The 12,324-nt window shown below is 50.8% G+C and overlaps 1 protein-coding gene across 8 annotated transcripts in view; it reads right to left on the bottom strand.

Annotated features, from left to right (window-relative positions):
• CCM2 (CCM2 scaffold protein) overlaps positions 1-12,324 on the bottom strand; it is a 55,455-nt gene that overhangs the window by 31,079 nt on the left and 12,052 nt on the right. For 3 of the 8 annotated variants that reach the window (XM_060107522.1, XM_060107523.1, XM_060107524.1), the window contains 2 exons: positions 6,340-6,495; positions 88-261 (listed from right to left, as the gene is read on the bottom strand). The exons of 1 other annotated variant lie outside the window; for it this stretch is intronic. In XM_060107522.1, the coding sequence (XP_059963505.1) occupies positions 88-261; positions 6,340-6,438 (273 nt within the window). In that variant the 5' untranslated portion in view covers positions 6,439-6,495. Of the gene's footprint in view, positions 1-87; positions 262-6,339; positions 6,496-12,324 lie in introns of those variants that run through there. 4 more of the 8 variants (XM_060107526.1, XM_060107521.1, XM_060107527.1 and 1 more) reach the window with 3 other exon arrangements.

Here is a 12,324-nt window from a genome sequence, read left to right as displayed (position 1 = left end):
GGGGACGGGTCCCAGAACCGCGGCGTTTGGTGCATCAGGGGGCCTTTGCTGGCGATGGGCAGGCGGGTCCTGCGGCCGTGGACTTACCTTCACCTCCTTCTCGATATAGTCGCTCAGCAGTCTGTCGGGCTCGACGCGCTCAGGCAGGGACAGCACCACAGTGTGCAGAGGGCGCCTCTCTGTCACCTTCTCATGGGCTTTCTTATCTCTACTCTTTTCACCTTTTAGGAATACTCGTTTAAACGGCGACACAATTCCAGGCTGCAGGCAGAAACGGCAATGATTGGAGTTCATTATTCACAAAGGCTTTGCGCTGTACCCATGGCTAACAAGCGGAAGTGGCCAGAAGCATCACCACGGTCCCCGTGCAAACGGGCCGGGTACTGCCAGCCGGGGTGGGCCGGCCCAGTGCTGCCTCGGGCACCGAGGGGCTGGCCCCTCACCTGTTCATGGACACTTACAAGGTCAAGGGCCAATTCTCAAGGTGAGTAAACTCAGGAGGCGAGAAGGGGCAGGAAGGGGGAGGTTCCCTCAGAAGACAAAAATGCAGCGTTGCTCTCAAGTGACCTCCCGGGTCCGCTGGGTCACTTCCCTGCAGGGTCCTCGGAGAAGGCGGGGAGGTGCGGCCAGGGCTGTGGCATCAACAGGAAACTCAGCTCAACGGCCACGAGGCCCGCCTCTTCCCTCTCCCGTAGGAACGCAGCACGCGCTCTGCTTTCCCCTCCCTCCACCGGGGCCTCGGGGGCTCAGGGCGCTGACCAGCACCTGGGTGGCCTCACCCCGTGGTCAGTGTCTAGAGGGGCCTGGAGGCCAACCCTGCGATCAAAGTAAACCTGCAGAGGGAGAGCCAGGGACAGCGGGGAGAATAAAGTCAACCTCGCCTGCGGGCCCCAGGAAAAGGCCCAGGATTCCCTCCCTGCAGCTCTGTAAGAGCCCTCCAGGCCCTCCGCGGGCACAGATGTTCAGAGAGTCAGGCATGGGCACTGGGCACCTGCACACAGAGGCCAAAGGTGACCGCTTCCAGTCACACAAAGGAACCAGAGAACACAAGACGCCAATGTGCAGCCTCAGCAGGGAAACATCACCGAACACAGCAGCGAAACCCAAAGGTGGTGACCCACACCAGACCGAGAAGTCACCTTCCATCGTCTTGTCTGTGATTCTGCAGCTCGCCTGCCTGGGCAGGACCCAACGCCAGACAGCGGCCGGGACCTAGGGCAGGCCTAGCTGTGACCAAGACTTACAAGAAACAAATGCCTATGTCACCAAACACATACCAAAAGCTCTCGTTCCTGTTTCTCCTCTGCAAGGGGGAAATTCAGCCACATGCCATATCCCACCCAAAACAATGCCTGTGAGGCGCCTCGGCAGCCCGTCAATCTCACAGATGGAGGATGGAGAGGGGCCCTAACTCCCTCACAAAGGCAGGTGAGGCCTCGTGGGTCTCCAGGAGGTCCTGCAGGGCCCGCCCCACACAAAACATGCCCTTAGCCAAGTGGACCCCAGCACTCTTCCTGCTCCTTCTACAACCGGAGCCCGGCTTTCCTCCTCTGCTTCTCGGCTTGCACGCCTTACCCCTGAGCACCTGGCCCTTGGATAGCTGCCTTTTACCCCACTGATCCACCACAACTAATACCGGAGCACCCCTCCTCGCACTGGACACCCACCGAGTTCCCACTGCCCATCCCAGTGCAGCCCCTCAGCACTTCGTGCTGCGTGGGGGGCTGGGGGAATAATGCTGATGTGAGACCCTCGGGGCTGGGGAGGATCAAAGCTAGATGACGTGCGTGTGGGGCTTCGTTTACTTCTCTCTGCTCTGGTTTACATTTGAAATCATCCGTAAGATTTTGTTTTTGAAGGATGAGTACAGTTCCTGCCTACAACTGCTTAAACTTAAGCTGAGACAAGATAACAGCACGAAAGGTTAAGGGAGACAAGATAATCAAGCCCACCATCATAAGGAGAGCATCATCTCCACCGTCTCAGATGAACTACAGAGGAGAGAGGGGGCTCCTCGGAGGAGTCCGAGACGGCTGATCCCAGCCCTCAGACAGCCCGCCCCCGGGCCTGCTCAGGCTTCTTTCTCCTCCATCCCACAGGAGCTGTCGGCCCCAGCACAGATTCGGGGAGTGGAAGAGAGGGTGAGGCATTTCAGGTGAAATCCGGGGGCGGGGGGGTCTGGACCAGGTGACCGCGATGTAGGGCTCACGTGGAAACGGTGGGACACTGTCACCCGCCATTTGCCAGACAAGCACCGAGGGTAAAGTTGACACTGAGAGCTGAGTAACGTAAACATCACGTTTCGCCAGCCTGACGCAGGCAGGTCAGGCCCGGCCCTGAACCGTGACTGCCACGCTGCTGGCGTCCGAGGCGGTCAAGGGCACACAGACACCTCTTCGGTCCTGTTCTGCTGGACTGTGTATCTGCACTGAGAACCTCCGAGCCCCTGTGACGCGCAAGGCACTGCCCCAGGGCTGTGCAAGTACCGAGACGTGCGGTGCAACGTCACACAGATGGCCTGTATCCCAAAGTGGCCGGAGTAAACCTCCGTCCCTACACCATGTCCACCTGGTAACCTCACAAAGTTCACTCTCCCAATCATAACCAGCGCGGGCACAGCCCATGGTTGATTCTGGGCCCGACGGCGCACGAGAACAGCTCAGCTCGACCTGTTTGCTGCTCCGCCTCGCTACTCCTCTACACCTGGGAGCAACAGAAACCAGTTCTGAGACGCGGGGTTTGCCAAGGTCAGCCTCTTACCAAGAAGCCCGTGCCAAATCGCCAGGTCCACAGACCACATGCAACCCATGCCGTTATTTTACTGTTGAGGGACGGGTCGTAAAGTCACAGTCTGCACACAGAATCAGTCTGTGTGGCAAGGACCCAGAGCCCGAGTCCTGCAACCCACCTTAAGGAGAGACCCTCCGCCAGCCCATATGCCTCATGTCTGGCCCCTGCACAAGGAAACCAGGACGCCCACTGCAGACGCCTCCTACTGCTCAAGGATCAGCTTTCCCTATGCTGAGCCCCACTGCGCCTTCTGCTGCCTTTACCTCTTGGGAGTCAGCACCCTACAGGGGAGCAGTAACGTGTCTGATGCCTGTGCCAGCCAGCATCAGGAAGGAAGGCCCTGTGGGGGGGGTGAGACAGAATTCCCACCCTCAAGGTGGTCACCATCAAGCAGGGGGAGATAAGCCCAAAGCAGATGAACAGGGACTGAATCCATGATGAGAACTGCCAGCCAGGTGCCTCGAAGGTGTGCTTTAGGGCCCAAATGCCCTGTTTTTAAAGGAGCTACCCTGGCAACAAGGCATGGCCCCGTGAGGCCCCGTGACGAATAATGGCGCCTGCCCTCCACTGCTCACAGGCTGGCAGAGGCGAGGGGAGCCGCCCCGGAACCCAGGCTGCACACAAGACCACCTGGCCAAGCATGAATTTGGCATGACTGATCTGGAATCAGACAAGCTTCCCTAACTCAGTCCTCAGTGTTGCATACCCCAGGCATCATGTGTTTTTTTTTAACATCCCAAATAAGTTCAACCGGGGGATGAGCCTCCCTAGAAAGTGGAATATTGAAACCATTATGTAAAGAAATGCACCCCAGCAAACCTGCAGCTTTTCTCTGCCGCCTCGCCCTGTTTCAGCGCAGAACGGGGGCGGCTGCTCCACCCGAGGACAGCAGGTGTGTGACACAGGAGGTGCGCGCCCCGCTCCCGCTGCAGGAGCTGGAAAGTAGACACGGCTGGGAGCTGGGGGATGGCAGGCACAGTGGGGGCCCCTCAGCTTTTCCAGAAACACAATGAACAAGAGGGCACCTCAGGATTTTGGAGCCTATGTTGCTTTTAAACATGAAAATGTAAAAGAAAGTTCTGCTTGAAAAAAATAAACTGAGAACAATTAAGAATATTCTGGGACTTCCCTGGTGGCGCAGCGGGGTTAAGAATATACCTGCCAATGCAGGGGACACGGGTTCGAGCCCTGGTCCAGGAAGATCTCACATGCCGCGGAGCAACTAAGCCCGTGCGCCACAACTACTGAGCCTGCGCTCTAGAGCCCGCGAGCCACAATTACTGAGCCCACGTGCCACAACTACTGAAGCCTGCGTGCCTAGAGCCCATGCTCCACAGCAAGAGAAGCCACCACAGTGAGAAGCCCGCGCACCGTAAGGAAGAGTAGCCCCCACTCGCCACAACTAGAGAAAGCCCACGTGCAGCAACAAAGACCCAACGCAGCCAAAAATAAATAAATTAATTAATTTTAGAAAAAGAATATTCCAATGCACAGGATCAGGATTCCATTAAACGACTGTGGATTCTTTAATTCACTGGAATAGCCTCCAAATCAATACAGAGTTTTAAAAAGTGGTTTTAGCCCGTGCAATTGTTCATCCTTCACTCAACAGGTATTTTCACTGAGCGCCCATGTTCATCATCACCGAAATGATCTTGCCATCTTTGACCCCAAAAGACAAAAGGAGCAATTTAGCCCCTGGAAGGAGCACAACGCCAAGCACGGGTTCTCTTCGTGAATGGAGCCCTGGCACCGAGTGCCACCCAGCGTCCACCTGTGCCCGAATCTCTCGTGAAGAAACGGGGGCCCTGAGTGTTGAAGGAACCAGCCGAGAGTCCAAGGCACAGATCCAGGGAGGGGATGCGGGGCCCCGGCGGCACTGTCCGGCATCTGCAGACTTCTCACACGGAACACACGCTGCTTCCTAGAACTGAGCAGAACTTCTGAACTGCCTCAGAAGTGATCCCTAGAGGCTTACAGTATTCTTCCAATATATGTTCCATCTTATGCTTGAAACAACTTTTGAAGTTGGAAACCTCAAATGCAGCTCTTCAACACACAAACACACACACACACAAACTCTGGCCCACTTAGCGCTTTCCTAGAGGAGGGAGCAGGGGCCAGGCTGGCCTTGGGTATTGCTAGATTAAAGCCTGACTTAGCATCTCACTTGGGGTGACCAGGCTCCGAGTAACTGCATCTCCTAAACAAATTCTCAGAGGCTAACTTCTCCGTCAGAGTGTCTGTTTATTAATTTACAATAAGAAATGCGTGTGCTGAAGGAACCAGCACAACTGCTCACGGGACAGTGGCCTCTACTTGCGGACCAAAGTGAATAATAAGGTGACATACACCAAGTAACTCCATGTGCACAACGCTCAGCCCAGCGCGTTCTAGAGAAAGCGTGTGGCAGTGAAGGAAGGAAACACGCACTGGGCACCTCGAATGCCTCAGTATGGTGTTCAGGCACCCTTACCTACTCCTTTAGTTAATAATACAAGACTGCCCCAGAACAAAGGCTTCAAGTGCAATGCCCTGGGGTCCTTCAGTTCGGCATTCAGCAAACGTCTAATGGGCACTTGGCATGTGCCCGGCACTGGGGCTGCACCTCGAGGGACCCCCTTCCCTGCCCCAGGGCCCCTTCTGCTGAGGGAGAGAGAGGGGGACTGCTCGGCGGGGATCAGGCTCTGCAGGGCTGCGGGACAACACCAGGGAGAGACACCCAGGCCAGAGCGTGGGCCAGGCAGAGCCACTGTCCAACTGTCCAGCTGGGCAAGGCAGCAGCTACTCCCCAGATTCACCCCCGCCCAGGTGCACGAGGCACCCCGACAAATCCTCTCCTATAAGCACCACTGTTTAAAACTGCATCTCAACGTTGCCTATCTTAACTCCAACTCCCTGTAATGCAAGTCAACAGATTCACTATCTTTTTAAAAAGAAAGTTAAGCACTTAAGCGCCTACCAACAGAAAAAGAGCCTTTCTTAGGTGCCGCAGAGGCCCAAATAAGGAGTACGACACAGCCCGCGCCCCAGGACCTCCTACAGACCTCAAGTTCCCCATCTCAGGACTAGACGTGAACCTGACCTCCCCCACTGCAGCGGTCTGCTCCGGTGACACACACTGCGCCTGACCGTCCACACGGTGGCCGAGGCCACTCCTGCCGGGCACGTGGCGCCCCTCCTCCTCCCTCAGGTGTCCCGGGTGAAATTCCAGGCGCGAGTCTGCACTGTGAGCGTGCTCTTTCTTGATCTCTTCCCTGAATCATTTTCCATCTCACATCTTGGGTCCTAACTGACTACAAATCTACATGAACGTCACTCTTCCTCAGCAGCCCTGACATCCGCAGCCTCTGACTCCTTAAGTGAAGATGGACGAACCCAGCAACCTACAAACAGCTCCTCATCTTGCTCACTTCGCTGGCCACTGGGGCTGCCCGTTCTCAGACCCGGAAGCCAGCAGGAACCCTCCACCCCACCTTCCCAAAGCAAAGGTCACAAGACCCAAACAGTCATCCTAGATGGCTCTTTGCACGCTGGGTTTGCACCTACCTCGCTCTCCATGGACCACCCCGCTGGAAAGGCTGCGTGAGGAGGAATTTCTCTGGAGGAATTCTGCTTCCTCCCCCTCTGCCGACAGTTACTGTGCATTCTCCTCTGTTCACTTCTGAGCTTGTTGAAAAATATGGTCAGATGTTAGCCCTCCCTCTGAAAAAAACATGTGAATGAACAGGAAGACCAGAAACCACAGCTTCCTTCTGCAAACCCCACTGAAGCTGTTTACAGTTTTTAAAAAAAGTTTCAGGCAGGCAACACCCTAAAACTGCTGGCAAAATCCAAACAGGCTGCATGCACGAAAAGACGTAAAGTAAACCCACGCATCTTCATACTAAACCAGCACGTCTTCTACCTAAACCTCCGCATCTCCTTACTGAACCAGCCCATCTTCTAATTAAGCTTGCACACCTCCTTACTGAACCAGCACATCTTCTAACTAAACCTCCACATCTTACTGAACCAGCACATCTTCTAATTAAACCAACACGTCTTCTTACTAAACCAGCCCATCTTCTTACTAAACCAGCCCATCTTCTTACCAAGTCAGCAGATCTTCTTAGCAAACCAGCCCATCTTCTTAATGAACCAGCACATCTTCTAATTAAATCAGCACATCTTCTTACTAAACCAGCCCATATTCTTACTAAGCCAGCCCATCTTCTTACTAAACCAGTGCATCTTCTTACCAAACCAGCCCATCTTCTTACTAAACCAGTGCACAGACTTACTAAACCAGTGCATCTTCTTACTAAACCAGTGCACAGACTCATTAAACCAGTGCATCTTCTTACTAAACCAGCCCATCTTCTTACTAAACCAGTGCATCTTCCTTACTACCTCTAGTACGCAGAGCCCATGGGTGGCCTCCCCACATTTCTAGCCAATACTGTGTAGTCAGTTGAAGGACATTGTTTTGCAAGTCCGACCATTCTGCAAATCCAAACGACAAAGTTAGAAAGAGTAAGCAAGCAAGCCGAGAGCACTGCTGGGGCTCCCCCTCCCGACATGCGTTGTCACCTGTGTGGTGGGACCCACCGACCCGGCTGTTTCCGGCCGGCTGTTGCCTGCTGCAGGGCACAGCGGTCCAGGGGGCCTGTGCAGAGCACACCTTCTCCATGACCATCAGCCTACAAAAGCCTCTACCTGCCTCCAGGACTCCTGCGTTTGAGATGCAACTTTGAAACTAAAGAGTATGTCCTTGAGCAAGCTCACTTTAACTTCTTCAGGGTCAAATCTGATCCTGAAAAGGAGAAGTTGGGTTTGTTGATGTTGAAGACCCTTACACTCTCTAGATGTTCCAGAATGGCTGCAAATAGGAGAGGCTACTTAATTAACTGTTCTGGTTAATTAGAGTGATGATTTAGAGTGACCATATTCACAGCTCAAAACATAACAAATATAATACAATTTTACTGACATTAGATTTATTAATATTAGATTAATATTAGATTTGATTTGATCAAAGTGCTAATTTTCAACAGTTTTCTGCCCATAAAAATGGCTATTTCATATGGTTCAATTGAAACTGTAACAAAGTTTAGTATTTCCTGATTCAGAAAAGACTGGTTCAGAACAATAATTTCATGCCTCAGTTACTACACATGCCGCAGATGTAGAAAGCACAGTAAACCGGGTAAGGAGTACTGCACTAGATTTGTGTGAATAAACATCTGGTATTGACTGGACTATCCCTTTATCTCTTTAGACACACAGGGCACCGTGGGTACTGTCTGGACTCCGCTTCCTCCTTCTTTCTAAAAGCTGCCCCTGCAGAGCAGGATCAGGTAGCCCTGAGGGAAAGGGAACCAGGAGTGAGATTCAGAGACCTCAGGAGGTGGAGCAGCCCCCAGGACGTATCTTGGTGACCGTGGGGCCTGAGTCCACTGCCTGCTCCCCACCAGGTCCCCCTGCATGCAACATACAGCCCACCCCTCCAAAGTCCCAGAGCTGCCCCTCCCGAGGAAACACAGGAAACGAAAGGAAGCCCACCAGCTGCACATACAAGCCAACCTGTCCTGCTTTCACAGATACAATGATCAACAGGGTCAGCATGGAAGAGAAAGGGCAGGGAGCACAGGGGGCAAAGGAGAGACTGGATGGGGGCTTAAATTCTAGAGGGTTTAGAGGCATTTGAGGAGAACAGCATCCATAAATACAGCCAAGAGAGAGAGACAAGAGACAGACAGAGCAAACAAGAAAGGTATCTTAGAAATTACATATATGATCGCCAAAATAAAGAGTTCAATAGAAGGGCTGAATAATAAAATGGGTGTAACTGAAAGCCAAATTAGTGACCTGGAATACGGTGGCACTTTTACAAATGAACATTCCAATCAACTTGATGATCGACAGCACTAACTCTGAACCCCAATTAAGCAAAATGTTAGCGCCCCCAAAAGAATTCCATTCCTATTAGGATTGAGTCACAAAAAAAATGGTACTTAGTGATTATCATACTTTGAATTTCATCAATGGAAATGTGGAAATTTGTTTTCTCTCTTCTGATGTGATACCTACTTAAAACCCTGAATGTTACCTCTTGGCCCATAAAGCCTAAAACATTTACTATCTGGTCCTTTACATGAAAAGCTTGCCAACTCTATCTTAGAACATAAAGCGAAAGATGAAAAATAAGAAAATATTGGGACTTCCTTGGTGGTGCAGTGGTTAAGAATCCGCCTGCCAATGCAGGGGACACGGGTTCGAGCCCTGGTCCGGGAAGATACCAATGCCGCGGAGCAACTAAGCCCGTGCACCACGACTACTGAGCCTGCGCTCTAGAGCCTGTGAGCCACAACTACTGAGCCCACGTGCCACAACTACTGAAGCCCACCGCCTAGAGCCAGTGCTCTGCGACAAGAGAAGCCACCGCAATGAGAAGCCCATGCACCGCAACGAAAAGTAGCCCCCGCTCGCCACAACTAGAGAAAGCCCCATGCAGCAACAAAGACCCCATGCAGCCATAAATAAATAAATAAATAAATCTATTAAAAAATTTAAAAATAATAGTAAAAATTAAAAAACAGCCACAGTGGCATTATTTTGCTTTAAAACCTGACAGGAATTTTTTTAAATCTTCAACTATCCAATTGGTGTTCAAATTTTTCACCAACACTCACTTTTTTTTTTTTTAATAGTTTGTTCAAATCAAGATGCAAATCAGGTCCATCAATAGACCGCCCTGAGCCGACACAATTCTTAAGTCTCTTGATGCATTTGTTAAATAGCCAGGGCAGGTCGTCCTGTATAATATCCCACTTTCTGGCTCCTTCAGGCTGTATCTCTGTCAGAACTTTGAGGATGCTTCTCAGCCCCTGTATTTCTTGTAGACCGGTGGTTAGATCGTGAGGCTTTATTTAACTCAAGTGTGATGTTTTTTCAAGAATGCTTCCATCAGGGGGCACATAATATTGGGCAGTGACCTGTCACTGACGGCTATGGCCTGGCCCCTTTGTCTCACAGTTGGATATTTTTCAACAGTCTGGTTCCACAATTCCTTCATCATTTATTAGTGGAAACATTTACATAAAGAGACCTTTTCCCTCCTCGACTACTTGGTCACCCTGAGGTACAGATCATTCAGAAAAGTCAAGTTAAATGCATCATCCTTCCTCTTCAGCAATGCTGCTTCCTTGGAATCGCCGGAGCTAAACAATCCATTAGTCATCATCTTATGGACGATCCAATTGTCCCGCCCCGGCCAGCGGCGGCCTCTTCAAAGTGGACCCTGGCAGCTGCTGAGGGCTCCTCAGACCTGGAATTGGCCACTGCTGCTTCTAGAGGAAAGTGCTGTTTCAGGCCCACTACCACTCACCGAGGGCGTTCGCTGCGCCTGGGACTTGGCACCAGAGAGAGTGAGGAAATAAGCACTTTGTGTTTAAGAGAAAAACCTCATGAATTCACAGTGGTATTTCCAATCCAAAGTAGGCTGACAGGGTTATTGATCACATACTTTGGTATTATCTGCACCCACCCACTCCTCCTACGGTGAAAGCCAGTGTGTCATGTTGTTAATGTAACTATAGCTCCACTTTATCCTAAAACATACGGAACAAGTGACAATAATACCAGTATTATTACTAATAAAATGATTACTGAAAACAATTTGCTTCAAGTTTTTTTGTTGCTTTTCTTGTCCTTAGTGCATGTCCCACTGCCGGCCTGCTGCCGAATTTCTATGATTTCATTACTTGAAATAACTCTTTTCTGTGGGGTTATGTCTTTTGTTTGTTTTTGCCATTTTTACTAATCCTTTGCTTTTGATCTTTTTAAGTAGTTTTTTTTTTTAATGTTTGGATTCAATTGTAATCCTTTAAATTGTTACGTGGTCCAAACTCACAAGGCCCATGCTGAGAGGTCAGCCCCTCCCCTCTAGATAATCATCTAAGATGGGGCTCCACGCTGCACCCTCCCACCCCGGCCCGCTGTGAGGAGGCTGCATGGTTTAGCGAGCCTGCACCCCAGGGATGGATGGAGGCCAAAATGAACAGCCTGGTGCACACACTGCCTCGTGTTTTTGCCAATGCTTCCTTGGGGGAGGTTTCTGGAAGTGGGATGCTGGGTCAGTCACGGCACCAGAGTTCAGCCAGACATAGCCCCTTATGCCCTGTCAGGAGCTAGGCTGGCCGGTTCCTCATGCCCGACCAAGTAGGGATGTCTGCTGGCCTGCAAGGTGAGAAAAGGTAGCTCAGTGTGCTCTTAATTTGCATTTCTCTTATTATGCAAGAGTCTGAGTTGCCTTTTCACACATTTAAAAGCCATTTGAGTTTGTTTTTCAGTGAACTGTCTGTTCCCATCTCTTGACTTGTTTTTTCCTCTCAGGTCCTCAGCCTTTGTTTTCCTTATTCTTAGAAGCACCTTATATATGGGATACTTACTTTTTGTTTTATAAGTTGTAAATATTTTTTCTCGATTTGTTGTCTTTTTACTTTGCTTACGTTTATGTTATCAGATCTGGTCTTTCCCCTCCTTGCTCTGAATTTTGAATAATAGTTAAGAAAGTTTCCTCGGGAATTTCCTGGCGGTCCAGTGATTAAAACTCCACGCTTTCACTGCTGAGGGCCCGGGTTTGATCCCCGGTCGGGAAACTAAGATCCCACAAGCCACGCGATGCGGCCAAAAAAAAAAAAAAAAAGTTTCCTCCTCTCCCAGATCATTGAAGAATTCACCCATGTTTTTGCCTAGTACCTCTATGGCTTAATTATTTTTGCTCTTATTTAAATCTCTGAACCACCTGTTGTTCACCCTTGTGTACACTAGGAAGAATGGATCTGATTTCATCCTTTTCCACACGTTTGTCCAGTTACCCCAATATCACCCATTACTCAGATGTCCCCACTGCTATGAACCACCATTTTACTGGGCACTCAAGTTTCCCCATGGAGGGGGGTCTGTTTCTGTATTTTCTCCTCTTCCTGCAGCTTATCCCAGGACAACCCCACCGCTTCAATCGGGGGCGAGACAGCACGACCCGATCTGGGGTTGTTCCCTCATTGTTCTTCTTCTTCAGAGATTGTTCTTGCTTGTTCGTAACAAAAAATGAGCTTTAAGTCAAGTGGTCTCACTCCATTAAGAAGCCCGATGGTATAGTTATTGGGATCACGTTAAAAATTAATTCAGGGGCTTCCCTGGTGGCACAGCGGTTGAGAGTCCGCCTGCCAATGCAGGCGGCCACGGGTTCATGCCCCAGTCCGGGAGGATCCCACATGCTGTGGAGCGGCTGGGCCCGTGAGCCACGGCCGCTGAGCCTGCGCGTCCGGAGCCTGTGCTCCGCAACGGGAGAGGCCACAGCAGTGAGAGGCCCGCGTACCGCAAAAAAAAAAAAAAATTAATTCAGGGAGAGCAGACACAGTCATGATGCCACTATCCCACCCGAACACAGGGGTCTTCCACTTCTTCAAGTCCATGTTTGTGTGTTGCAGGAGTTTTTCTTATAGAGATTTTGGATATTTCTGTTCATTTTAACCCTAAGGTATGTAC

This window comes from Mesoplodon densirostris, chromosome 9, assembly GCF_025265405.1.
Source record: "Mesoplodon densirostris isolate mMesDen1 chromosome 9, mMesDen1 primary haplotype, whole genome shotgun sequence".
Lineage (NCBI taxonomy): Eukaryota > Metazoa > Chordata > Mammalia > Artiodactyla > Ziphiidae > Mesoplodon > Mesoplodon densirostris.
This window is presented reverse-complemented; position numbering and strand designations above follow the sequence as displayed.